The following is a 27,254-nucleotide window of genomic DNA, read 5'->3' as shown; positions in this document are numbered from 1 at the left end:
AGTGGTCTCTTCTCTGGTGCCGTCGGCGCCGGTGGGGCAGAGCCGGGGTCGGGCGAAGGGCCTTGGGGGCCGTGCTCGCAGCTGCACAGCCCCTTGGGGCCTGGGTCCGTGTATGCCGGGCTGCCTGCTTGCCTGCCCTTGTGGGGCCAACCCCCAGCGCCTGCCTGGAGTCCTCCCAGCAGTCCTGGCAGGCAGAGGGCACCCTCGCCCGGGTCCTGCTCGCCCCTCCCCTCAGGCCTTCAGCTCCTCGCCCCACCACGCCCCCGTCCAGGTGTGAGCCCGCTGTCCAGGTGCAGATGCCAGGCCTTTCTCTGCGTGGCCACCAGCGAGACCCGGCTCCGTGCCCCCGTCTCCACTGGGTCCCCCCTGGGCAGGCGCGGTGGTCTCCACAAGGGCCGTGTCTGGGGGCGGGGATCGGCGGGGAGGACACTCACCCTGGGAACCTGGGCCCGGAGACCAGGGAGGCGCCCTCAGAAATTTCTTCTCAATAAAGGCGGAAGGCGGGGCGTCGACCGCCCCTCCCAGTCCCGTGGGTGGCGCGGGCGCTGTGCTCCCGGCCCCTGCCTAGCCCCGGTGCCTCCCAGGGCCGCCCCTTGCCCGCGCCCCCAGGGCCTCTAAAGCAAGCCAGCTGCCGCCCCCGACGACCTCCCTCCTTGGAGGGGTCGGGGGCGGCAGGGCCTGACCCTGCAGTTGCTCACCCACCCGGGACCCGAATGTCCATCCCCAGGGGGAACCGCGACCCCAGCCCCCACTCCCCAGCATTCCGGCGGAAACCAGACCTCCAAATCGGACTGGGGCGTGGGAGTCCCCACGGGGGCCCCGCCCACGGGACCCGCAGCCTTTCCAGCTCCGAGCGGAGCCACCCACCACCCACCACCCGCCCCCACGCGCCCCGGGGGCGCAGGGACGCGGGTTTCGCAGGCTGAGCAGCTGTTCCCCGAAGCCCAGAAAACATAACGTGGAAGTGCACACGACGCCGAGTTTTAGGGAAAATCCATCGTCCTAAGCAATAGGCAGCGATTTTAAACGAGCATTAAAATAAGATCCATCTGGAAGCCGAGCCGATCGCAGGCCGTTTCAGATGCTGGGAGGGCGCGGGCTGGAGGCCGGGGGATGGGGCCGGCCACGGGGTGGGGGGGCGGGCGCGTGGGCGCGGGGTGCTGGGCCCACCCCCGCCGCTGCCCCCGGACCCCGCCTGCCAGCACCGCCCCTCCCGCCCAGCGCAGCCGCAGCCGCAGCCACGCGCGGGGCACGCGCCGCGCGCTTTCTGCGAACCGGGCGCCCTCAGACCCCTCCGGTCCGCACAGGCCCGAGCTACCGCCCATTCTTTTGTTCCTTCCCTGCTAAAAGCAAGTGTCCGCGCGCCCGCCTCCTGTGCCCTCCCTCCGCGAGCCCTCTCCACGCAGGGCCTCTAGCCGCGCGTCGCGTCCCGGGGACCCTCCCTTCCCCGGGGACACTCGCCGCCTCCTCCCCTCTTCCCTCAGCTCCACCCTCCTCCGTCCTCCGCTCGCGCCCACGGTGCCCACGCTGACTCTGCGCCACAGCTCAGTGGCCTCTTCACTCGGGTGTCAAACGCACATGAGGAGACCAAACACCGGGCACCCGGCCCCGCGCGCTCCCTCCTGCCTTGGCCACCTCCACGCGCATGCACCCCGGACTCTGCTCACGGACCCCGCGCCCCCCCACCCCACCCCGCCAGGACCCCCTGTTGGCTCCAGCACCAGCCGCACCCCTGTTCTCACCGCCCTCAAGGTCACGTGACCCCTCCAAGGCCGCTTCTCTGGGGGTAAAACTTCTTTCCAATGGCTACCGGCGCCCGGGTCTCTCCACCGCGAGTCAGCGGTGCGCCCCGGGCCTGCGGGTGTCATAGGGGGCATTTGAACTTTCTCAGGTGCCCACGTGGAAAAAGACCCCCTCCTTTTTCTTAGAACCTTCTCTGTAGAAACTTGCCAACTCTTTCTGTCCCTGTGAAACGATGCAAACCTTGTGGAAAGCGCAGGAAGCCGCTTTCTTGGCAGTTTTAGGCCCGGGCACGTTTTTATTTAGTAGAGTGAGAACAGCCTGCCTGAAGTGTGGACAGGAAGGTGGCGCCCCCTCTGCCGGTCTTGGCGGTGCCTTACCGCAGACGCGGGGCTCGGAGGCGGGGCGCCCTGCGAGTCCCAGAGATGAAAATGTTGGGTGTTTCCTGTAACTGAACTGGGAGGACAGCAGGCAGTGGCCACGCCGGCCAGCGGCTGAGCGTCGGGTGGACTTCGAGCAACTTGGGGGCTGTCGGGTCCTCATCAAAGACTTTTTATTGTGGTAAAATGTACATAAGATGAAAATGTCCGTTTTGACCATTTTAGTGCCGAATTTGGTGACGTTAAGTATGTTTGTTCACAAGGTTGGGCAGTGGTCGCCACTATTGCCAGAATTTGCCAACCCAAACAACAGCTCTGTGCCCATAAAACAGCGTCCCCCGCCTTCCCCCCCCCCGCCCCCCGCCTCCCCCCCCCTTCCTCCACCCCGCCACACACCCGCCCCAGTCCGCCTGCTTGAGAAGGCTCGCAGCTGAGATCGGACCCAGTGCGCCTCCCCTCCGGCTTGTGTCGCAGGACGCCATTTTCAGGGTCGGCCCGTGGTGGGGCGTCCGTCAGCACAGCATCCCTGTCCACAGCTACTTGGGGGTCTGTCCTAGGGCTGCACGGCTGTCCGTGTGCCCGCTCCTCTGCGGGTGGGCGCCTGGAGGAGGGTCCAGCTTCCCCCCTTCTTCTGCAGGTGCACATCCGTGTTCCCACCCATCTGTGGAAGGCCGCCCTCTCTTCACTGAAGTGGTCTTTTCACCTGGGCGGAAACCAGCTGACCATGCAGATGACGGTCACTTTCTCGACTCTCAGCTCTCTTCCCTTGGCCTTCATGCCTGCCCTCCTGCCAGGACCCCGCCCTGCCGCTTCTGAAAACAAGAAGCTGTTATTACCGTAGTTTTCATTTGTAACTACTCTTTTTTTTCTATGTGATTTAACTGGCAAATCCGTGAAACGATCATTGTGAATCTGTTACCGGGCACACAGTGTATAAAGAGTCCTCTGTGACAGCGATGGGGAGGGAGATACACAAGTAGGAGATTTCGTGCCCACTGAGGCTGAGCTGGAATGATTACAGCTAGGTTGTTATAAGTTCAAGGTTATCATTGTAACTCTCAAGAAAACCACTAAGAAAATACTGGGGAAATATACCAGAAAGGAAAGAAGAAGGGAATCGAAATGGCACACTCGAAAATCAACTCAGTAGCAAGAGGCAGGAGCGCAGGGACCAAGGGACAGAACCCCCGTGTGGCACCCGGAGACAAATGACTAAAGGGCAGAAGGAGCCGTCCTGTCGGCGGATGGAGACTCTGCAGGTAGAAGGCAGACGTGCACAGAGCGCTGGAGGAACAGGCTCTCTCCGCTGGCCATGTGGCAGACTCACCGTAGATGCAAAGGCAGGGCGGTGTTCGGTACTGGGTTGGCCAAAAAGTCCACATGGATTTTTTCATGGGAGAAAAGGCCCTTTTCATTTTCACTAATAATTTTGATGTGGATATTTGGAGTATGTTGGCTGTCTCCCACGTGGTATAATGCTGGTTGTTCTCAATAATGTCTTTTTAAAAAAGATTTATTTATTTTTAGAGAGAGGGGAAGGGAGGGAGGAGAGAAACATCAGTGTGTGGTTGCCTCTCGTGCGCCCCCTACTGGGCACCTGGCCCGCAACCTGGGCCTGTGCCCTGACTGGGGATCAAACCAGCAGCGCTTTGGTTTTCAGGCCGCCACTCCATCCACTGAGCCGCAGCAGCCAGGGCTCAGTTAGGGTTTTGATGTTACTGCCATCAACTCCGGCTGGTCCAGCCGACCAAGAAGCATCATCCAGCTAGAAATCTCCAGCACGAAACTTCACAACCACTTTTGACATGTTCGCTCCGTCACAGCACCTTTTCCATACACTGCACAATTTTTTTTACTGCATTTCAGCTGCATTTTCACCTTTCTTGAATTAATAAAGCATAGTATGCTGAAAATGGTGCTTATATTCTTCCATTTTCAATTTTACAGTGGCTACACAAAAATTAACCATTATGACAAGTGTTTTTAAAGATTTTATTTATTTTGAAACAGAGGGGGAGGGGAGAAGGAGAGAAACATCAGTGTGTGGTTGCCTCTCCTGTGGACCCCACTGGGGACCTGCCATGTGCCCTGACTGGGAATCGAACCGGCAACCCTTTGGTTCAGAGACCGCACTCAATCCACTGAGCTATACCAGCCAGGGCTGATAAGTTTTTAAGTGCACGCTGATATGACAGCTGTCACATTGCAATGTAACACAATTGTTTCAAATGAAATGAAAGAGAACTAAGTGCTAGAAGAAGACCTATCATACACACAAAAACCACACAAACATTTGGGCCAAGCCAGTTACAGAGAGGGAGAAGTCCTTCCATGCCGTCACCAGAGAGAGCAGGGGTGGCTGCATGACCGTCACATGAAGTGCTCTATGCCAGGGGCCCCGGAGGACAGTGCCTCCTCCTGCGGTCATGTGTGGCGTGGGTCGGACCAGCCCGGCTCCGGTGGAGGGTGCGTGGTCTGCCCCTGCACTTGCCCGGTGTGCGTTCACTCGCTGTGTCCTTTGCACCGCTGCGGACAGGACCCCTGGGGGGGCCGCTCGCTGCCTCCTCTGTTTCCGCACTGGGCCCCACCGCGTCTCCCTCCTCTACCTGCTCTGCCTTTCCTTCCTGAACGGCTCTTTTCACAGCCTTTTCACACCTACACCTCCCTCTCCCGCCTCAGGCAGGGACCCCGACTGCTGTGTTTGTGGAGGGAGTGGGTATACAGCGGGCACTACAAAAGCGCTCGCTGAGTGAGTGAAAGCCGATAGGCAGGTCCACCGCACCACGCCAACCACGGGCTGCCACCCCACGGAGACCTGCCCTCCTGCCCAGACGCTGCCCACACCAGGTGACCCCCGGCCCCACCTGCCCGCCTCTCCCCACCTCTCACCTGCCAGGTCCTGGAAGAGCCAGGCAGCTGGCGCCCCTCGCCTCCTCAGTGTCTGTTCATGGGTTGCTGGACGGCCCTGTTCCACTCGCCCCCCCCCCTTCCTGTTTGCTTCCCCATCCCCCACCTGGCCCACTGGGCACCCCATGGAATGTACGTATTTAGCCTGTGGCCTGTCAGTTCCAGATAAGGTGACCCAGGTCCTGCCCGCTTGGGCTTCAGGGCTGAGAGTCCCGACCGCAAGCCCCTCAGTGCAGGACAGACCTGGGCATGGTTGCAGCCGCAGGGGGCACGACCTTTGCCATGCCGTCTGCTCCTGCTGCCAGGTCAGTGCCGTACCCGGTGGGTGCCTGCTCGTGGAAAGGACGCATGGGGCACACAAGTGTCCAAACCCGCACCCCGGCCAATCTGTGACCCTCCCACCTCCTTTACCATCCCCTGTGGTGGGGCCCGAGGTCATCAGCACTGACCTCCCGGGCAGGCGTGGGCTGGTGACCGAGGACGTGCCGGCACCCGCAGACTGCGGTGTCCTGGGTGCAGTCTGGGGCCTCCCACGTGGTGGGGGCTGGCGCGCTCCATCCCATCCGTGACCCCGCCCTCACCCCACGGCAGCCACCACCTGGGCCCATTGTCAGGTGCACCCGTGACCCTCCCCCCACTTGCCTTAAGGGGCTATTGACCCGGCCAGTGCCATCTCTGTCCTTAAGGGAAGAGGCGAGCCAGGTGGACGGGGCGGAGGGGGCACGCTGGTTCTGCCCGCCCCGGGTCCGCAGGAGAGACAGTGGGACCCGGACCGCAGTTGGCACGGGCAGAGGGCAGCACAGCTGACTGTCCAGGGCCAGGTGCAGACGCCTGTCCCTCTGCCCGCCTTCATCAGGTGGAGGCGATGCCCAGACTCCTGGTGGCAGCTCAGGAGCAGCGCAGGGGAGGTCCTTGTGAGGATGGCCCCGGAAGGGCCTGGGGCGCAGGAGTCGCACTGCCGGGCCAAGGGTCTCTCGCTGGTCACCCAGCACCGATGGCACACGGTGGCCCTCGAAGAGTCTGACATGCTTTTGAGTGGCACATGAAGCAGGTGGCCTTGGAGCCCCACCGCGCTGCCCTGGTGAGGTTTGGGAGTGACCTCTGAGCGGCCTGAGCTCTGGGGCCACTGGGACAAGCCGGCGGTGCTGGAAGGCATGTGGCAGGGTCCTTGGAGGGGCAATGGAGGGAGCTGGGTGCTTGGGCGTGAGGTGGGGGCCGCGTGAAGGCCCAGCCTGGGCAACGAGGAGTCTGCCATTGGCATGGGGGTGCTCTGGGCTAGAGGTGGGCGTGGACCACCGGGGCTGGTCAGCTACAGGAAGGACGGGGTCACACCCTGCGCACCAGCACCCGGGAAAAGCTCCGTTAGCTGTCCGGCAGGGAGGGTGGCTGTGACCATGGGGTGTCCGGAGGGAGCCTGGACCAAGCTGAGACAGGGAAGGTCAGGGGCCAGGTCATCTGAGGATTTGAGGATAGGGCTGTCCCCCAGTCATTCTGTCGCCCACCCAGGGAGGTCAAGAAGGGGCTGAAGGCTGTTTGTCAGAGTCAAAGCACCCAGCCCAGCATCACGGGCCGCACGGAGCTGCGGAACTCCGGGAGCTGGGTCCCGCGGCCTGGGGTCACCCCGCACTCTGAGCCTGGCCCGCTCCGTCAAGGTTCGGGTGCCCAGGCACGAGTTGGTCGTCACTGCACCCGGCAGTCCAGCCCCGGAACTTGCTTGTTCTTGATGAGACACCCATCTCGGTCAGCTGTCCCCTGGGTGACCGCTGGGGACAGAAGTGGGGGGTGGCTCAGTCAGCCAAGGACGAACTCTGGGGTGCACCCCCTGACCCCGACCCCCCACTGTGATGAGGGGGCTGCCAGCACATGTCCTGTCATCAGGGGGCCCCTGGGCCAGGAGACCCCATCCAGACACCAGGCCTGGGGTGACCTGTCATCGGCTAGAGATGACTTTGCTGGGGAAGGGGACCTGGACTTGACCAGAAAGCTCTGCTGGGGATTAGGAGGAGTGAAGGATGAAGGTCTGAGGGACCCTCTGCAGGCCCTGGGGCATTTCTGGGGGTGCGGGGGAGCAGACTCAGGGCTGGCCTGGAAGTGCTGTGACTCAGCTGGGATCAAGGATGCTCTGAGCCCCCCGCCCCCGCCCCATCCCAGCCTGCACAGTTCCTGCTCTGGTCTCCCCTCAGCAGCCAGGAGGGCTTGCAGGTGGGGCCCTGCACCCTGCTCACACCCCAGAGTCTCCTGGGCTCTCAGGCGGGGTCACCAGCAGCCACACCCGAGACCAGCAAGATTACCTCCACCTTCCACCCAGCCCGAGGTCACAGGAGTCTGGGCCCAAGGACATCCCAAGCTCCTAGACAGGAGGAAGCAGAGCCCCAGTCAGGGTGGTGGACACTCTGAAGAGGAGGCAGTGACACCGCGCAGGGCCAGGCCTGGCCTCCTGCATCCCACCCCCAGTGAGCCCCCCACGTGCCCCCAGCCGAGGCCGGGTTCCTGCACTCACCGCACTGCAGGGCGCACAGCTGCTGGGGGCCCGAGAAGAGCACGTCAGTCCTCCAGCCCTGCAGACACGGGCAGCTCGGTCAGTGTGCTGCCCCTCGGCCTTCTCTCCACCCCACTGAGCCCCCAGGGGGTCGGCCCGGGAGGCTGCCAGGGTGAAGGGGCCCCAGGGCAGCCTTGGGGGGCAGGAGCTCCCCAGCTGCTCACGACAGGAGAAGCTGAGGTGCGGGAGAGAGCGAGTCTGGGCACCTGGATGCAGGTGTTGGGCCCGCAGGCCTCCTCCCCGGGAACGTCCACGAAGACGGGGTCTGCGGTGAGGTTGGCCTGTGGGGGGAGGAGTGGGTCACAGGCAGTGGGGGGCAGACCAGGCTACCCCGCGTCCCTGTCCCTCATGCACACGCGTGGAGCTCGGGCCTCAGACCTCTTTGCACGGTCTGCGGCTGATGGCCTCTAGGGGCAGCCCCTGGCCTGGTGGGGGACAGAGAGAGGACCAACAGGGGTCAGCCTCCCCCATCCCCAGGGTGGTGCCCAACCCCCCTGACTCACTGAGGCTGGAGAGAGGGCGGCGGCCTGGAGTGTTTGGTGGCAGGCAAGGGGCCACATCTTCCCTCTGTGACACAGGCGCACTTGGAAGTGGGCAGGGCTGGGCGAGAAGAAGGTGACCCGGAGGTGGGTCCGCAAGGGTGCTGGCCGGACGGTCATCTTCCAGGCTGCGGGGGGTTGAGGGGTGAGGCCCAGCTCACAGCCCACCCCCACCCCGCCCTCCACTGACCCAGCCCCCTGTCGTCCCACCCCTGTTATTTGTTGTGTCCACACTGCAAATGCCACATCCAGCCTCGCTGGGCCCCAGGGCCGCTCACCTGGGAAGCCTGGCCGTTGGAAAGGGCAGCTCACCGAGAAGCCCCGGCTGGTGGAGAACTGCAGAAGGGCGAGGCACAGGGTAGGGCGAGGTGTGCAGCTGGGGGCTGCTGCAGGGCCCCCTGGGATCCGCCTCCACCCCGGCCCTTAGCTCCACCCACTGTCAGACCAGGACTGGGTCAGAGGGGCTGCTGGGAGGCCCGACAGCAGGCTGAGTAAGGCATGTGGGGTGTGGGGCCCTTCCACCTGCCTCCCAGCCCCCTCTGCAAGCTGTCCTAGTGCGTGTCGCAGGCAGCCCACCTTGCCCACTCACCTTGAGGCAGAGCTGAGGCTGGGTGTCCACCAGTGAGTACTGCACCTGAGGGGGGCGCAGGTCAGGGCCAGGCTGGCCGGGCTGACCCCTACCCCCTCCTGGCGGCCACTCACCCTGCCATGTGCAGACCGGGCTGAGTGCTTCAGCTCCTGGCACTGGGCCCCTGGGTCCGGGCGCCAGCACAGGCTCACGTAGCCTCTCACCGGACAGGCCGGCTCCCAGCTCAGCGCCTGGCTTGCCGGGTGGTAACGGATGGTCTCCCACAGCGCCTCTGTGTCTGCAGGGACCCGCCTCCCACCCGCGGGGGTTCGAGTCAGCTGGGTGCTACCTTGGGGGCCAGTGAGCCCCAGGACCGGGCACCAGCGAGACTCGTGCGCCAGGGACAGGGACTCAGCGGCGGGTCTCGGGTAGGTCTCTGGCCTGGCCGGAGTCCATGCACGTGCGTGTGTGGCGTCATGAGCAGAAGGCAAGGGCCTCTCTTGTACGTTCAGAAGCCCCTTTTGGGAAGACTTGGTTCTTCCAGGGCAGCCAGGCCGCAGCACGTGCTGCGCGCACACACGGCACGCGCACACGGCACGCGCACGTACACGCACGCTTGCAGCGCCCGCTACCCTGAGAGCCAGCGCGGGGGCAGAGGTCCTTCCCCTGGAGCAGGCCGGCCGCCACCTGACTGGATGTTCCCGACCTGCCCGTCTCCCACCCTTCTGTCCTCCCTCTGCCCACCCCTTGGCACCACAGGGTACTTGCCGTTTTCAAAGGGGCAGGTCTGTGTCCGCACTGCATCTAGGGTCGCAGACCAGCTCTGTGGGAGGGGCTAGGGTCAGGCCAGGCCTGTCTGTCCCTTGGTCCCCTCCTGCAGCCGAGGTCATCCCCTCACTCACCTCTAGGCACAGGCAGGGCAGCTCCTGGCTGTAGGGCAGAGAAACCATCCGAGAAACGCTGTTTGCTGTCACCTGCAGTGGAGTAAACCCAGCACTAAGGCGCTGGGGTCCAGCGGGCAGGATGGGGACCAGGCCTGGAGTGGGCGGGCCCAAGAGCAGACAGTGGGGCGTGGCCTCGCATAGTGGGCGTGGTCTTGGAGGGTGGGGCTGTGAGTGGGCCTGGGTGGTGTGGGCCGGGCTTGGGTAGGACAAGGGCTCCGGCCTGGGGGTGTGGGATGGGCAGAGGGCTCACCCGCACTGGTGCGCCTGCATCCTCGCAGGCGATCCACTTGAGGCAGAGGCGTACGTAGTAGTCGGGGCCCCTGGGGGCCTCCGGCACCTGTACCAGAACGACCTTGCGGCTGCGGTCCACCCGGTAGGATAGCTTCCTGGCTGTGGGATGGCGACGGGGGCTACGCTGGGACCAGAGGCGCCAGACACAGGGTTCCGCCTGTCCTGAGAGCCCAGAGGAGGTGACCTGTGCTAGACCCTGGCATTTGGGGGTCTTTCACCTGAGGACCTGTCTTGATTTCCTAAGTGGGGTCGGAAGAAGACCCTGGTGGTAGGGCTGTGGTCCCGGTAACAACCCGAGGATCTGCTCAGGTAGGTTGTGGCCCCACCTGAGGAGAAGGCTCACCAAAGCAGTCCGGCACGTTCCTCCTCACGTCTTCGTCCCCGCAGTCTGCAAATGACAGACACAGTGGTGGACCCAGCCGGCTCTGCCCCAGGGGCCGTCCCTCCAGCTGGGCCTCTGTCCGTGTGGTTTCCAGAAGTCCCTCCTCTCCAGGGAGGCAGTGACCCCAAATTAAGCCAGATGACCTTGCCGGGAGCTGCCCAGCTGGGGCCCTGCCCCCACCCTGGGTGAGTTTCACCCCACAGCAGCCCCTCGAAGCCGGAGGGCAGCTGTGCCCAGGCCGGTCCCCTGGGCTCTCACCTTTCACCCGGTACTGCTGCTCCAGCTGGACCCCACAGAAGTAAGGGACAGTCCTCAGGGTGACGTAGAGGCTCTGGGCCACTCTCACCTCAAAGCAGTTGAAGTGCACCTGGAGCTGGGCAGGGACAGGTGTGAGCCAGGTGGACCTGGGGACTCCATGGCTCCACCCAGCCCAGCTGGAACCCAGGATCTGGGAGGCGGGGAGGAGTGGCAGCCACTCCCTGGGCCTTGGGCGGCGGAGGCCCAGGACAGGCTGCGGCCAGGTGGCCGGGAGAGGACAGCAGACAGGGCAGGGCAGGGGACGGCTGCTGCCCCACAAAGGCTTGGGGCTGGACTCGCAGGTCCGGGTCAGACCCTGGCCTCACCTGCTGCCCCTCCTGCCGCTGGCGAGAGGCCCTGGAGACCCGCACGCTGTGACACTGAGTCTCCTGGGTGTCTGGGCTCATGGAGCAGAGCTCCAGCCCCCGCAGGCTCTCTGGGGAAGGAGGGCCGGGCAGCTCGTCAGACCAGTGGGGCCCCTTCCTGCCCTCCTCTCTGGGACGCGTACCCAGCAGAGTCTGACGTGGGGGTCAGAGGAGCCCCGAGCCCACCACCCCCCTCCTGGGTGCCACCCCTCTCACCGTGCAGCGTGAGGGAGGCGTGCACGTGCAGCAGCAGGGAGCAGCCGCCCTGGGGGGCACACTTCATAGCGGTGGACAGTGTCAGGGCCCCCAGGACTGATGGGGCCATGGACCCGGGGAGTGGCCGGCAGAAGCTGTTCAATATGTTCCCTGGGGAGGGAGAAGGAGGGCGAATGCCACAGGGGTCCTGACACCTGGGGAAGCTTTGTGGTGGGTGAGCCAGTGGGGAGACTGTGGGGCTGCCCTGCTGGGGAGGGTCCTCACGCCCTTCCCAGTGTGGTCAGGGAACCAGTGCCCCAGTAAGGGGTGGCCCACCCCCGGGCCACACCCAGACTGTCTGTCGGCGCCAGGAGTGGGGCCCAGGTCGGCAGAGTAGGCCACACCGAGCTGAGGAAATGGGGCCGACCATCCGGGCAGGCTGCAGTGGCCAGAGTCAGCAGGACAGAGCGGGATAGACGATAGAAGGACACAGACGGACTCTGTAGAACATTCCGGCTGCTGAATCCTCAGCAGAGCATGGGGAGGGGTAGGCCTGTGCGGGCTCTCCCTGAGCCGGAGCACGAACAGCCTTGGGGACCCCAGGGGACAGTGCCCTGCACCACGCAGGGCTGGAGGAGGCCCTGCTCCCAGCCAGGCCAGCCGGTCCCCGGGGACAGTAACTGGGAGCCCCGCCTCCGTGTGGGGCACAGTTGGCCTCGGCCGGCCCTGCTCTGGTCCTGCCCGACCAATAAAAGCTGGACCCCCCAAAGCGTCAAGTTGTTTCCCAGTTACTTAACCGTATTCCAGAAAAGGCTCAAGAGGATCTGTAGGCATAAAAATATATCCTGCACAACCGGCAGGATATATTCAACAGGCTAGACAGGCTAAATTCCAACGGGCTAAAATTCAATAAAAAATTATAGTCCTTGCAAGGAATCATGGAAAACACAACCCAAAATGGGGAGAAAAATCAATTAATCAGAACTGACACATAATAGAATTAGTAGACAAGAACATTAAAACAATTATTATAACTGTACTCCTATACTCACAATGTTAATTACAGACATGGGAGGCATTTTTTAAAAAACCCAAATCCAACTTCTGGAGATGAAAACTACTTCTAAGATGAAAACCACATCAGACAGAATTAACAGCACGTTAGACACTGACCAAAAAAGAAAAGATTGGGGAAGTTGCCATAGCGATAGAAATTCTCCAAAGTAAACAGAAAGAGACGAGGATGATGTGACAAGCACCGATATAATAACAGAAAATGCATCAGTGAGCTGTTTGTGGAATTACAGTTCCAGAAAAAATGGGGGAACCAAAAAAAAAAAAAAACTCAAAGAAATGACTCAAATGGTCCAAACTTGAAAACGCCAACCTCACAGACCCAAGAAGATCGCTGGGCGCTCAGTATAAGAGATGCGAAGAAAATTACAACCAGATACACCACGATCAGTTTGCTCAAAGCCAAGGATAAAGAGACAATTGTGGAAGCCACCAGAGGGGAGGGGACAGACGGGTCCTGCACAGAAGGACAGAGACGAGAACGAGGCAACTTCTTGTCAGAAGCGGTGCAGGTGAGGAAGCCTCTAAAGTAGAGAAAGACGAACCCGCCAGCCCCGGGCCCTACCCCAGGAGCCCTCTTTCGAAATGAAGGGCAAGGAAAGACCCTGTTAGCTTACAAAAGATGGAAGATTCCCTCATTAGCAGACCCAAACTACAAAAGTCTTTTGGGCAGGAAGGAAACTGCTACCAGATGGAAAAATATATCAAAGGAATAAAGAACACCAGAAATGGGAACCACCTGGGTAAATACACAAGTGGTTTTCTTATCACTTAAATCTGTCCAAGACTCAACCGTTTAAATGAGGTAGTAATACTGCCCCGTGGAGTTCGCAGGGGCAGGCGTGGGTCCAGCCGCATGGGTACCGGAGATGGGAATCGACCGCTGCCTGTGAAGTTCCCCGTCATCCCGGGAAGGGAGACGATAGCCAGTTAAAGATGGATGTGTAGACCCCGAAGCAACCACTAAAATCACAAAACAACGGCTTCGCCTAATCGGTCAGCAAGGGAGACACGATGGGGTCACGAATACGTTCAAAGCATTCCGTTAATCCCCACGGAGGCAGAAGCCGCAGCTAAGGAGGAAAGGGTGGAACAAACAAGCAAACAAGGAGAGGATAAATTGAAGCCTGCCCGAATCCGTATTCACATAACAAGTAAATGTTCAAACATCGCCGTTAAAACACAAACATTTTCCAGAGACCTGACCATGGGCTGCCTGTGAGAAATGCCCTTTAAATATAAAGACCCAGATCGGTTAAAAGTAATAGTACGAGAATGAAAAAAGACACGGGTGCTAATACTAAGTTTTAAAAGCTGAAGGGGTTAGTACCAGGAGACACAGGTTTCACAGCAAAGAACATCACCAAGGACCGAGACGGTCACCGTAACTCAGGGACCCCCCCCCCCAAGACATGCCATCCCTGCGCGTCCGTGCCGCAGCGGGGGCGGGGCTTCAAGGCGCACGGACCAGCGCACAGCTGTAGCTGGAGGTTTCGAGACTCCTCTCCACAGCTGGCAGGACCCGTAGACAGACAGACTCAGGAAAAACTGTAGCAGCCTGTGCAAGGCCCCGGGCAACCCGACTCCGCCAACCTTACAGAACACACATCCCAGTGGCTGCAGAATCTGTTTTTCTTTTCATGTTTTTAAAGCTATTTTTAACAAGATTTGATTTACGTTTTTTTTTTTTGAGAGAGAGAGAGAGAGAAACAGCAATGTGTGGTTGACTCTCATACGACCCCTACTGGGGACCTGGCCCACTACCCAGGCATGTGCCCTGACTGAGATTCGAACCTGCGACCCTTTGGTTCACAGGCTGGCACTCAACCCACTGATCCACACCACCACTGGGGTGGCTTCTGCTTTTTGAGGCACACGGAACACTTTTCAAGATGAACCACATTCTGGCCCATTAAACAGTCTCAATAAATTTAAGAGAATTCAGATCCCGCAAACTGTCTTCTCTGACAAAACTGTAATCAAATTAGGCATTAATGAAATATTTCTGGAAAATCTCCAAATATTTAGAAACTAACCAACACACTTCTAAACCCCCATAGGCCAAAGAAAAACACAACAACAAAAACCACAGACTACTTCGGACCGAGTGAAATGCGAAGGGAACATATAAAAAGGTCGGATGTTGCCGAAGCAGTCGGTCCTCAGGGGACATTTGCAGCCTAAACTCCCGGCCCAGAAGCAAAAGGCCCGGCCCGGCTGGGTGGCCCAGTTGGCCAGGGCCTCGTCCCAGAGAACCAACCTGGCAGTGGGATCCCTGGTCAGGGCACACACCAGAATCAAACAATGACTGCATAAATAAATGGAAAAACAAATTGAGGTTTCTTTCTCTCTAAAATCGATAAATAAAAAAAATTATAAAAGAAAGATTCAAATTAGTGACCTCAGCTTTCACCATAAGGCGTCAGAGAAAGAAGAGCAAACATACCACACCTTAAACCAATACTGTGGCGTAAAAGTCTATTGTATTGAAAACTACAGGTTGGGGGTGGGGGGGGAGAAACCTGAGACGAGCGGAAGGAAGGGAATGAAAAAGGTCCCAGTGGCAACCAGTGAAGAAGGGACAGAAAAGCCAGGGAGAAGAGCCAGTGAGAGCATTTGTGAGTTCTCTGCAGATTCTTCCAGAAAATCGAAGGTGAGGGAGCAGGAACTCGATGAGTCCCAGGGTAACTGTGCCGAGAGACAAGAATACAGGCTGCGTGACCCCATTCGCCTCCGTGGGTGGGCGGGGGAGGGGAGGGTGGCAGGGCCCGGGGAGCCCCCGGGGGGTGGGGGTGGAAAAATCCAGCCTCCCGCCCCGGGCGGAGTCTCGCAGGTGTGCACACACAGGTCGTCCTGCGCAGACCCAGTGTTTGGCATGCCCTGCGTCAGCCCTGTGTCAACAAGGCTGCAAAGGCCACTTCCTGCTCCCTGACTGTGCTGGGGAAGGAGGCGGGGCCTCCGAACCGCCCCCAGCGGCGGCAGCCCCTTGGCGGGGCTTCTCCCAACTCAGGTCAACACGGCCAGAAATGGGGGAAATAGAAACACTGAACAACAAAGCCCCCGAAGCCTTCGATACCCAGGGCGCGACTGTCTTTGGATCCCTGAGGGTCTCGTCACGGGTGTGCCCTCGGTTCCTCGGTGGCGGAGGGAGAGATGGGGACGGCCCGGGACCCAGGCTCCCTCTGCCTCTCCCCACCAGACCTTTGGCGACTTAAGGACAGTAAAGCCAACGTATATGTCTTTTGTTATCCCCACTTGCGGGCAGTTCTCACCCGTGTCAGCGACAAACCCTCCTCCAGCTCAGGAGGTTCTAAATTGAACAGTCACCTGCACCCGGCGTGGCCCGCCGCTGGCTCCGACCTAAGGGAACTAATGTCTGGTATCTGGTGGGCTCTTCGGAGCCTTCTAGAAGGACACCAAGGACAGTGGCCAGATCGTAGGAGAGTCCCCCTGAAGGAGGCAGCTGAGCCCCTGGCTGGCCACAGGCTTTGTGGTAAAGCCCGGGGGGGGCCGCCAGGTCACGTGGGTGGGGGAGGGCGGTGGGGAGGACTCTGTGCCCAAGGCCGATGCCTCCTCGGGCCGGAGGGCCATCCCTGGGCTTGGTGGGCAGCGTCCTACGTGGGGAGTGTCCTGTCGAGTCCCCTTCCCATGCTGGTCGCCTGCTGCGTGTGTGGGAACTCCCTCATCTGCAGGAAAGGAGAAGTGTGTGTCTTCTGACCTTTTCTGGGGGGGAAAACCGAACCTATCCCAGCCAACCAAGAAAACAATCCAAACCCAAATGCATTTTTTGAAAAAAGTAGACCAGTGGGGGAGAAAGGCCCGGGTGAGCCTGGAGGTGATGGCACCTGTGAAGCTAAGTCCAACGGAGGCAAAGTTGCTGTTTTAGGACAGAAGGCATGGGAAGGGCAGGCTCTGCCCCGCAGTGAGCTGGCAAAGCGGGGAGGGCGCACGCGGCGGCGAGAGACACTGTGCCGTGGAAAGGGCTGTGAGCCCAGACTCCGTGGTGCAGTCGGGAGCCCACGTGCCCGGCCTCAGCTGGAGGCTGAGAAAGGGACGCCTGACCCCGCATTTTCAAAGGAGAGACGGGCTCAGAGGGGAGGTGGGTCGGGAGGGCCCCGAGCCGGGCTGCCAGACCCCCTGGGGAAGGCCGATGGAACTGAGGGAGGAGGAGGAGGAGGAAGACGGCCGGCCGCTGAGCGCTTGAAAAACCCAGGCTGGGGTTTCATTCCCCACGGGCTGGCAGAGCTGGAGGAAAACATAAGAAAACCTAAAAACTGTGAGAGCTGGGAAAAGACTCAGGGTCATCAGGCCAACAGCTGAGAGAGGCCGGAGGGGTGGACACGGGAAGCAGGGTCCTGGGACCACACGAGGCAGCGCTGGGCCGAGGGCTTCCTGGAGAGCAGGGGGCCCTCCGGGTCAGGCGCTGGGGGCCCGCCAGCCTCGGTGCCCCTCCAGGAAGACCCGAGAGACGTCCGTCCGCAGCGGAATGAGAAACGGGCCTGGCCGCTGCACGCTCCTCCTGGGAACCACTCGGGAGCAAAGGTGCGCCTCGTCCGGGGAGCCTCCTGCCCCCCAGCCTCGGGGACCCCGAGAGTGGTTCCTCAAGGGCATTCGTTGAGCGGACGGGAGACAAGAGGGGGACCCAGCAGGGCCACGGAGCCCTCCGGCGCCGCAGTGACAGGCCCGAGCTACAGCCGGTCACGGGGCTGGAGGAGCCCCCGCGGGTCTCGCAGCGCGTCTGGCGATTAGGATACGGTCACCGTCTGCATTCGCGGTCCCTTTTTTCCAAGCGTAAAACGTTGCTGTTGAAAAGTCCAACACAAATATAACTTTCTTTCCACTTTTAACTGTGTGCTTCTCTGCCTAGATGCCCCGAAGACCCTTTTCTCTGTGAAAGCCAGTGATTTCACCGGACCGAGTTTGATGCGGGGCGTCCAGGGAGCGCGGGTCGCCCCGACGTCCCGCACTGCGGACAGCGCCTCCCAGAGTTCGCGCTGCGTCGTCGGCTTCCTCGGGGACGTCAGCTGTTCCCTCGCGTCTTTCTTTGCCCGTCTGCAAACCTGACCCTTTTTCACGTGGCGTTTTCATCTTTATTTCTGATGCTGCACCTTGTCCCCTCATTTTTAAGCGTTTCCGACTTTTGTTCATATGGTCTTGAATGCCCGGCACCGTTTTCTTGAGTACGCTAAGCCATTTGGAGGTAAAATGTTACTTTGGGGGGTTTGTTGGTTTTTTAGCCTTGCGGGTGCCTTCCACTGCGGAGGTCCCTCTGCTCCTGCCCCCTTCGTCCCTGGTGTCGCTCCTGGGGAACCGGTCCCTGCCTCTGATCCGTGGCTCGTGTTGGGCTGGCCAAAAGTTATGGGTTTTTTTCCTGTATGATAAAAGGCGTATTTTCATTTTTCACTGATAACTTTACTGATTTGGCTATTCTGAGTGTGTCGGCTGTCTCCCGTGTGGTAGGACGTTGACTGTTCTCAGCTACTGCCTCGATTTGATCGCTGTCAACTTCAACGGTGAGAAATCTCCAGCACGAAACTTCACACACCACTTTTGGCACATTTAATCACTCTTGGCACCTTCTCCACGCAAATCCTTTTGTGCGTTTCAGTTGGTTTTCTACCTCTCTTAAAACGATAAAGCGTAACATGCCAAAAATGTTGCATGTTTTCTTCTATCTTCAATTAAAATAGTTACACAAAAATTCACTAATTTTAGTGTTTTTTTAAACCCACGCTGATAGGACAGCTGTCACAATGCAACGTAACAAAATTGTTTCAAAGGAAGCTGAAAGACAACTAAGCGCTACTAGAGCCAGTGTTCGGAGAAAACCGGATGAGCTTTGTGGCCAGCCCACTGTGCGTGTGTGTGTGTGTGTGTGTGTGTGTGTGTGTGTGTGTACACACACGCAGTTTCCCTGAGCAGTGGCGAGTTCCCGCTGCTTTGCCGCCTTCACAGAGCGCCCTCTTCTGTTCAGTGTTTGCAAACAGGGTGGATTCCATTCTCGGTTTCTAGCTCCTTCCCGGGTCAGGGTCCATCTCACCCTCTATTTCTGTCCCCTCTGTCGTCATGCCGCTTGGCCTTGGCACCACTCCAGGCTCTTCTGTCGGGGTCTCAAGACGGGCTCCCGGGCTGGGAATGGGGTGATCCCTCCGGCCACAGGGTGGGGTCTCCCCCAGCTTGTCTGTCTGGGTCCCCCGCACTCTGCTCCCTGCAGCACCTGCCTCACACTGGGACTGGGAGTGAGCCCCTTGCTTCACTGTCCCGTGGACTGTTGGCATCTGGGGACGCAGGGACGCCAGGCCGCACGGCCACCAGCCTGTCCTGGACAAGGTAGCCAGGAGCGGAGAGCCAGGAAGCGGCCCAGGTGGAAGTCGTGTGGCCTGGCTGGGTCCGCCGCTCAGCAGTCCCGCGTCCAGAGGAGTCTGATGGGCTGAGGGCCCGTGAGTGCTCGGGGTCCGCATGGGTTCCGAGTGTGACTGAGGCGGGCAGAGTGCCACAAACACAGGGCAGAACAATGGTTGAAGGGAAGGAGGTGGGAGGGAGAAAAGAACGTTGAATTCGAAGGATGGGCAAAGAACAGGGGAGAAGAAAACTTGACCGATAGACGAGAGGGCTGCCGGGCATCCCCCAGGCCAGGGCGCGGAAGAAGGACCAGACTCAGGAAAACAAGGGGCCAAAGGCAGGTGACCCAACAGCAGAGGACACGCTGACCGACTGGGGACGTGTTGGGGACCTGTCAGCCCGATTTCAGAGCCAATAATGGCCAGGAAAGGGCCTGGTGGTGGCCGTGCCTGGGGACAGAGGACCGACTGGAAGTTCCCCGCCGGCTGCTCCAACCCAATGCAGCTCCCCTGGAAAGCGGGGCGGGGCCCCTGAGCCTCTGGCCCGCTGCTCACAGGCCCAGGGCCCAGAGCTCGGCTGGATGGGGGTGCCCCTCCCCAGGGGCCACTTGTCAACCTGTGTCACAACCTTCTTAACCTTGGAGGGGCTCTTGAGGTCATGGTATCTCTTCAGGTGAAGAAGCTAATTCAACTTCAGCCATCTATTTTTAATCTCTATGGGCTGTATTGGGGTGACAAGGGTTAATACAAGCACATAGGTTTGGGGGTATGATTCTGTCATGCACCACCTGTGGAATAAACACATTCTTATGTGTTTATTCCACATAAGAATGAAATCATGTGGTGCTTGTTTGTCTTTCTCTGACTGGCTTATTTCACTCAGCACAATAATATTCTCCGGGTCCATCCATGTTGTCGCAGTAGGTAAAAGTTCCTTCCTTTTTTGCAGCCGAGTAGTATTCCATTATGTAAATGTCCCGCAGGTGTTTGACCCACTCACCTACTGGTGGGCCCTGGGCTGCTCCCACAGCTCAGCAGTTGTAAATAACGCTGCAGTGAACACAGGGCGCTTGTGTTCTTCTGAAGCAGGGTTGTGGGTCCCTTTGGATGTATTCCCAGAAGTGGGATCGCTGGGGGAAAAGGCAGGTCCGTCTTTAATTCTTTGAGGAAGCTCCACACTGCTGTCCGCAGTGGCCGCCCCAGTCTGCATCCCTTCCCACCCACAGTGCACGAGGGTTCGCCTTTCCCCACATCCTCACCGCACTTGTTTGCTGATTTACTGATGACGGCCATTCTGACCGGTGTGAGGTGACGTCTCGTTGTGGTTCGCATTTGCATCTCTCTGCTGAGCAAGGCCATTGGGCACTTTTTATGTGTCTATTGGCTGTCTGTCTGTCCTGTTGCAGAAGTCTATTCAGTTCCTTTTGCCCATTTTTTAAATTGAATTGTTTTTTTTTTTTTGCTGTTGAGTTTCCTAAGTTCTTTATAAATTTTAAATCTTAACCCCTTATCAGATGAATCGTTGTACGTTCTCCCATTCCGTGGGCTGTCTTTTCACTTTGTTCATGGTTTCCTTGGCTGTGCAAAAACTGTTTACTTTGGTGCAGTCCCGTTGGTTTATTTTTCTTTGGTTTTCCTTGCCTGGGGCAACGCATCAGAAAAGATATTGCAACGAGAAATGTCTGAGACTTTACTGCCTATTTTCCTCTAAGATTTTTATGGTTTTGAGTCCTATGTTTAAGTCTTTAACCCTTTGTGAGTTTATTCTTGTGTATGGTGTAACATAGCTGTCTAATTTCATTTTTCTGCATGTATCCAGTTTTCCCAACACCGTTTATTGAATAGACTGTCTCTAGTCTGTTGTACGTTTTTGCCTCCTCCGTCAAATATTAACTGTCTACAAAGGCGTGGATGCTTTTCTGGGCTCTCGATTCTGTTCCGCTGACCTCTGCGTCTGTTACTCCAGCCCTGTAAGCACAGTTTGATTATCAGGTGGCGGATTCCTCCAACTTTGTTTATTTCACGATTGCTATGGCCTTTTGTGCTTCCATATAAATTTTTGAAATATTTGTTCTAGTTCTGCGAAATACGACGTTGGAATCTAATTGGAATTGCATTGAATCTGTAGCTTGTTTAGGGTGGTACGGACATTTTAATGGTGTTAACCCTTCCTGTCCATGAACGTGGTATGTGCTTCCACTCACTTGTATCTTCTTCGGTTTTTTCTTCGGTGTCTGACAGCTTTGTGAGGGCAGCTCTTTTACATCCTCAGTTAAATTCAGCCCTAGATGTTTCACTTTCTTGATACAATTGTGAGTGGGGTGGTTTTCTTAGTTCCTCTTTCCGACGGTTCATTACTGGCACATAAAAATGTGACCGATGTCTGAGTATTGATCTCGCATCCGCTGCGTCACGGAATTCGCGTGCCCGTCCCAGCGGTCTTCCGGCGGACTCACGCTCGCTCAGCACAGCACCGGAGGTCCCGGCGCGGCACTCAGACAAGAGGGAGCGGAAGCCGTGCAGACGGAAGAGGTGACACTGCCGAGGTGGGCAGGTGACACCACCCTGCACACAGGGATCACACTGTCCATCTCTATAGTTTATTGTTTCCTGTTAAATTCCAGGACAATTAAAGAAAGTGCTTATTTCAAATGGCATAAAGTAATTTTATTTTTATAAAATATTCTTATCTGCTCTCCTGTTATATTTGCCTACAAAAATGTCTAAACAATGTTTCCCTAATGTAAATGGTATTATTTTTCCACGCAGGGGCTTTGGAGTGGGATTTATTTTAACTTCCCCCTACATGTTCCACGTCATATATGTTCCTTTTAGTAAACATGCGCCGTGTCTGCCAAGACAGCACAGCTATTTTAAGTGGGCTGCCGTCTCCCCCCGGAGACGGAGAGGAGGAAGTGTGGTTTCCACGGGACGAGGCCAGCAGACGCAGGCGGATGTGAAGCAGCGTGGCACGCGCCACCTCCCACCCGGCGGCCCCCCCACGATGCAGGCTGGGGGCCGGGAGGAGGCCCCGGCTGTGGGCAGGCCTGCCGCCCCCCCAGGACGGCTCGTCCCCTCCCCCCACAATGCACTCACAGTTGCCGCGGCTCCTGCAGGTGAAGCCCTGCAGACAAAACAGAGGGGCGAAGGGTCAGCCCTACCTTCCGCCGAGCTAAGCCGGTGTGTCCCTCGGCCCGAGCTCCGCTGGGGGCGTGGGGTGTCTCAGCCCTGGTTCCTTGTCCTCTATATTTGGGGACACTGGCCCGTGAAAGCCCAGCCCAACGCCCACAGGGTCACTCAGTAAACGGTGTGATGCCACCTGCGACCTCCAGGCCCCGCTGTCCCAGGCTCCGGGCCCAGGCAGCAGGGCAGGTGTGGTCAGAAGGTGCGGTGACAGCAGTGGTGGCCTCTGCCCTTCCTTGGGGGGCTGAGCCTCTGGGGACCCCAGGCGTCTGGGCAGCTCAGGGTGGAGGCCCCGTTGCTGGTGGCAGAGGAGGAAGGGCGGGGTCTGCTTCGGCTCCTTGGGTCTGGGGAGCGGGGTCCCTGCTGGTCCCCCCCACCGTGTCCCCTTCTAAACAGCTCTGGCTCCGGGAGAGCGTTAGTTACCGGGGCGTCTCCCCGGCTGTTGATTCCCACCCACAGCCACCGTCCTGTTCTCCGACCCACACGACGTCTCCCTGGGGACAGGCTGCGTGTCCCTCCGTCTCCTGCTGCAGTCGGAGGACCACAGACCGGACCCGCCGCCTTGGTCCCGTGGCCGCTCCCACAGGCCATGGGCAGAGCCGGTCCCCGGGTGGGAGCCTACCCGGCTGCCCCCTTCACAATGTGACTGAGCAGGGCCCGGGAGGGCAGGTGGCTGCGGCCTGGCAGCTGACTTTAGTGCCCTTGGGGGCACAGGACGAGGGACCAGCTTGGGCAAAATTGAGGCCAGAGAGCACCTGTGGGCTGTGCTGCCCGGAAGCCCTGGCATCTGGGGGAGGGGGAGAGGGTGGGCCCCGAGCCCTGGGCCCTGACGGGCGGGGCGGGAATGCAGAACTCGCTGTTTCCGTTGGGCTTCCCGGGGCTTCCCGGCCCACGAAGGGGAGGGGCCCGTCTGTGTGGGGGACCCCTGGGGCCCAGTCTCTGAGGCGGGGCCTGGGGTCCCTCCAGCTGGAGGGAGAGGGGACCCAGCACCCTGGTCTTGGCTGCAGGATGGCACCAGTGGAGCCGGGGGGCAGGCAGGCCCCTGGTGGCCCCTTGCAGCCCAAGGCCCCTGCCCTCCCTGCTCACCCTATAGGCACCCGTCCCTGACGTCTGTCCTTGCCCCCGGCCCTGACTGCCAGGTCTGGAGGAGGACCTGTGTTCGCCGAAGGGGGGCTGGGCCCAGAACGGCTGTCCCGCGACCAGGCTGGACCGAGGCCTCCGCTGCCCCTCCTCTAGCTTCTGTCCCTGCATCGTGTCCCCCTCAGTGGCAAGCTGCCTGCCCAGCGTCCGGCACCCTTCTGCCCCTCGGCCCACCAGCTCAGCCCAGTGACCAGGCCACCTGTGGACAGGGAGCCCCTCGCCTCCTCCCAGTGGCCTCCCATCCCCCTCTGGCCCCCCTTTTCTTCTAGGATTCATCCTCCTCCTCACAGCCTGGGGTGGGGGGGCTTCAATGCAGTCTGAGCAGCAGCCCCTTCCCCGAGTGGGGTGGCCTTGCCCCGACCTCCATCCGGAGGCCCGTCCTCGTTGGGTGGGTCTCAGACCCCACGTCTCCAAACCCAGGTTTGCCCCTCCCTGAGCGCTGGCCAGCCCCACCTCCGGACGGCTCCTCCATCAGCCCCGAGGCTCCAGGCCACCCGGCACTTTCCCCGCCCTCCTGCCGCCGCCCCTTCCCCCGGGGAGCCCCTCCTCTGGCCCCAGGGTCGCTGCACCCCAGCCCTGAGCCTGGCCCCCAGCCTCTGCAGCCCTGCCTGACCCTCGACCTGTGCTTGCCTTGCCCTTGCTCAGCCTCCGTGAGCCCATTTCTCACTGAGGTCCTGGGCCCTCTGCTGGACACGCTCCCAGGCCCCTCAGACCTGCCTTCCTCCTGTAGGGGACCCGGTTTCCCAGGGGTCCCAGCCACCGCTGAGAGGCACTCGGGAGCCCCCCCCCCAGCCCGTCTGCCCTGGGCTCTCTGCCTCCTTGGCCATCGCCACCCCTCGGTCGAGGTTTGCTGTGCATTTTTCCAACTGGAACACCCGTCCCCGAGGGCAGGGCAGCGGCTGGCTCCCCGAGGTCCACACCTGAGCGGCACAAACGGCAGGAGCTTGGTCAGGACCGTGACCCCCGCCGCCGGCCGTGTCTGCTGTGCCGCAGGCGGCCTGGCGTTGCGAGCGCTCCCTGGGACGCCTCACAGCAGGTGCTGGCGAGACCCTCCCTTGGGTGAGGCCGAGTCACCTGCTTGGCCCCAAAAAGCCCCAGGACGCCACCACTTCTGACCCGTGTCCTTGCCTGGCGGGCCTTCCCGCACCAGGATGAACGTGTTACCAGAGCACGTCCTCACCGGTGTCCACACGGGCCCGACCCCTCCGGAGCCAGGGCCCTGGGCGAGGCGGCGGCGAGGCTCCGGGCCGCCTGACCCGTCCCCTCAGAGGTGGGTCACAGGGTGCGGCAGCCAACGCCTCCCAGAGCGGTGCCTCAGGGGCAGGCCGGGCACCTCGCAGGGATGCGAGGCCTCCAGCCCCCCTGGGGCTCCCGCACCCCCACCTGCCACTCTTAGTTGTGTGCTCACGGTGCTGGGCCAGCACCCGCCTGTGCAGGCACTGGGGCCCCATCAGGAGGGGCAGGGGCTCACCTGGGAGCAGGAGAGGCCACACTCTGCGATGCGGGGGACGGCCAGGCTCTGGTGGGCGCTCCAGGTCAGGGACAGGAGAGCCACAGCCCACCCGGCCAGCATGGCAGCGGTGACCCCGCGCACGCAGGGGCAGGGAGCCTGCAGGGCCCTCCTTGGCAGCTGCCGCCGCCTCCCCAGACGCCTGGCAGCAAACAGGAGCCTCCTTCCCCAGTGGCTCCCGGTGGAATGGAGCCCAAGTGGGCCGGCCGGAACCACAGCCCCACGGCTTCCCGCCTGTCCCAGCTCGCGCTGATGGCCTGCGGACTCTGGCCAGACGCCCGTGGGCTTTCTCAGCTGCCAGACACTCCTGAACCTTGAGTCACCGAGGCCCCAGGTAACTGGGGTCTCCACACGGCTGGAGGCTGGAGCAGGGCTCCCTGCAGGGCTGAGGGACCAGGAAGCTGGCCCCACGCCCCCATTTCTCGGGCACCCCTGCTGATGGCAGGGGACGGGAGTGGCCAACCCCGGTGGGCAGCTCTGCGGCGTGAGCAGCGCGGGGCACCTGCTCCCCACGTGCCTCCTCCGGCCCCCGGTCCCATGGGACAGTGCTCTTCTGGACTGGCACCTGAGACTGTACCCCAAATCTCGGGTGCCCCCATCTGTCTCCTCTGCACGCCTCTGCCGAGCCCTTTGGCTGCTGTCCTTTGCCCCAGAGGACAGGGCCCCGTGGCCTGCGATGCCTGGGCCCGGCTTCTGCTCGGGAACCTTCCTGGGGCTCCAGAGAAGTTCCCAGACAGACGCTCACAGCACCTTGGGAAGCAGAGACCCCAGACGTGCTCTGGAGCCCTAGTCTCCTCCTCCCCCCGGCAGGCACTGTCCCATGAGTGGGGGGACGTGTGAAGGGGTGTGGAGCTGGGGCACCCCCAGGGGTGCTGGGCCCCGGGAAGCTGGGGACCTGCCTGGAGCCCTAGTGGGGCCGCCCACAGGTGGCGGGGAGCAGACCCAGAGTGGCACCATCCCCGGGCCGGGCACCCAGCAGGCGGGTCCCTGGGGTGGCCCTCAGTGCAGATGGAGCACTTCATGGAGTGTCCCCCGCAGGGGACGGGGCCTGTGGCAGATGACACCCAGGGCCACGGTCTGCACCCTGATGCCTCAGCCACCACCCAGCCTTCCTCCCCCTGACCAGTGTCCCTAAACCCCGCAGCTGCCTGGTCTGCGGCCCCTGCGTGTTCACCTGTGGTCGTGGTGTGGGGGTGGGGCGATGGGGGCTCCATGTGGGTGGTGCGGTCACTGCTACACTGGGTGACACTGGGTGACTACTGGGCACCTTCTCCCCCGAGTGAGGCTGCCCGGGGGCCCGAGAGGCACCCCAGTGGGCCTGCTCCGTGGCCACCCTGCCAGGCGACTTGCCCACTCCTGGAATGTGGCATCACGGAACCAAGGGGTGACCAGCAGGGGCCTGGGGGACCAACAGCATGGCTTTCAGGGGGCAAAGCCTGGCGGGGACCCTGACTTGTCTCTGAGGCCTGGGGGCTCCAGGCCCTCCCAATGTCCACAAAGAACTGTCCCCGACACCCCTCAGAAACTCCCATCCTGTGTAGGCTCGGGGGGCTGAACAGCCCACCCTGAGCCCGGGCAGTCTGCAGGGGCTCCCCCGCCAGGTCTCCCTAGCCTGCACCGCCTGTGACAGCTGAGGACACAGAAGCCGGCTGCAGTGGCATCTGAGGGTGAGCCCCTTGCTCAGCGCCAGGTTGGAAGGAGACGTAGGGGCACGAAGAGCCTGGACCAGCAGAGCAAGACTTTTGTTGAACAGAAGAGTGAGCAGAACTGGCTGGCGTGGCTCAGTGGATTGAGTGCCTGCCTGAGAACCAAAGGGTCACCAGTTCGATTCCCAGTCAGGGCACGTGCCTGGGCTGTGGGCCAGGTCCCCAGTGCAGGTGCATGAGAAGCAACCACACACGGATGTTTCCCCCCCCCTTCTCCATGTCTCTAAAGTAAACCAAGTGTGGGGCGCAGGTTGTGGGTGCAGGCAGTGGGCTGGGTAGCGACTCCATAAGAAACGGCACGGTTAGGACGGCAGGATTTCGCTAAAATAGCTCTGTATACAAGCTTCCTCATCTGTGTGTAGGTTTCCAAAGAGACGAGCCGCGGCTGGAGGCTGCAGGTCCTGGGTCCCGAGGTCCACGGGCAGCGAGGAGGCGGCACCTGGCAGTGGTGCAGGAGCAGCCTCGCCGGCGGGGCTGGACGGACAGCAGCAGCCCGGGCACACTAGACGCGGCGCGGGTGGGCCCCTCCGCAGCCCTTGGGGAGACAGAGAGGCCCTGAGCCCTCGCCCACCTGCCCAGACCCCACGCCCTGACGCCCAGCACCGGCCCCAGACTCTGCCGCTCGGTCCTTGAGGCCACGCCCACCACCCCAGTCCTGCCAGGACACCTGCCTCCCACCCACCCGCCTCCAGGGCCACTCTCATCCCCTGCAAGGACCTGGCTGAAGTCCAGTCCCCGCTGGCTCCCAAGCCCTCCGAGCCTCGCAATGACCCCGGCCCTCGGAAAACCCAGCCTCCACTCAAGTCAAGGGGAGGGTCCCAGGGGCCTCAGGTCTCTGGGGTGAAGGCGGTGGGTTTGAGGACGTCCTCCTTGCCCTGCCCCTCTGTCCTCCTGCCCAAGGCAGTGGACAGTCCCAACCAGGTGGGGCAGGGGGCTGGGGCAGCAGGGAGGCAGACGGGGTCACCACCGTGAACCACCCGCCACAGCCGGCCCAGGTGCCTCTCCCTCAGGAGCAGGGCCCCGGGGCTGTCCCTCAGCGTGTGTTCAGGAGGCCAGGGCAGAGGACCCTCCCACTGGTGCCCAAAAAGGGGCCTCTTTCTCCAGCTCTTCCTTCGGCCCTGGACCCCCCGGCCCTCCTCAAGACTGGACATGC

At 60.9% G+C, this 27,254-nt stretch overlaps 1 protein-coding gene across 3 annotated transcripts; it reads right to left on the bottom strand.

The window, feature by feature from the left end:
- Positions 1-5,154: 5,154 nt before the first annotated feature.
- On the bottom strand, positions 5,155-24,553 carry IL17REL (interleukin 17 receptor E like). Of its 3 annotated transcripts, XM_037160819.2 has the most exons (17): positions 24,357-24,553; positions 21,659-21,686; positions 11,169-11,318; positions 10,914-11,023; positions 10,549-10,663; positions 10,252-10,296; positions 9,868-10,007; positions 9,576-9,647; positions 9,442-9,496; positions 8,808-8,971; positions 8,695-8,739; positions 8,384-8,441; positions 8,070-8,233; positions 7,773-7,847; positions 7,528-7,585; positions 7,319-7,377; positions 6,703-6,790 (listed from the first exon to the last, which is right to left on the bottom strand). In XM_037160819.2, exons 1-16 carry the CDS (start codon positions 24,456-24,458, stop codon positions 7,343-7,345), a joined length of 1,416 nt encoding a protein of 471 aa, XP_037016714.2. In that variant the 5' UTR covers positions 24,459-24,553; the 3' UTR covers positions 6,703-6,790; positions 7,319-7,342. The 3 variants fall into 3 exon arrangements, with proteins under 3 accessions (XP_053517447.1, XP_053517448.1, XP_037016714.2); XM_053661472.1 differs by lacking the exon at positions 7,319-7,377 and having other exon boundaries at positions 5,155-6,790; XM_053661473.1 differs by lacking the exon at positions 7,319-7,377 and having other exon boundaries at positions 5,155-6,790; positions 8,695-8,733.
- Positions 24,554-27,254: the final 2,701 nt, after the last annotated feature.

Source organism: Artibeus jamaicensis, unplaced genomic scaffold (genome assembly GCF_021234435.1).
Source record: "Artibeus jamaicensis isolate MK-2021 breed Jamaican fruit bat unplaced genomic scaffold, CSHL_Jam_final contig_233, whole genome shotgun sequence".
In the NCBI taxonomy this organism is placed as follows: Eukaryota; Metazoa; Chordata; class Mammalia; order Chiroptera; family Phyllostomidae; genus Artibeus; species Artibeus jamaicensis.
This window is presented reverse-complemented; position numbering and strand designations above follow the sequence as displayed.

Bases quoted from the DNA above. Each gene is read 5' to 3' on its own strand.
- IL17REL (XM_053661472.1), bottom strand. From the start codon at position 24,458: ATGCTGGCCGGGTGGGCTGTGGCTCTCCTGTCCCTGACCTGGAGCGCC. The intron at 10,297-10,548 runs GTGAGAGCCCAG...TGTCATTTGCAG, and splicing joins GCAGCAGTACCGGGTGAAAG to ACTGCGGGGACGAAGACGTG. The intron at 6,791-7,527 runs GTGAGTGCAGGA...TTCTGTCCCCAG, and splicing joins GCTGTGCGCCCTGCAGTGCG to CGGTCACCCAGGGGACAGCT.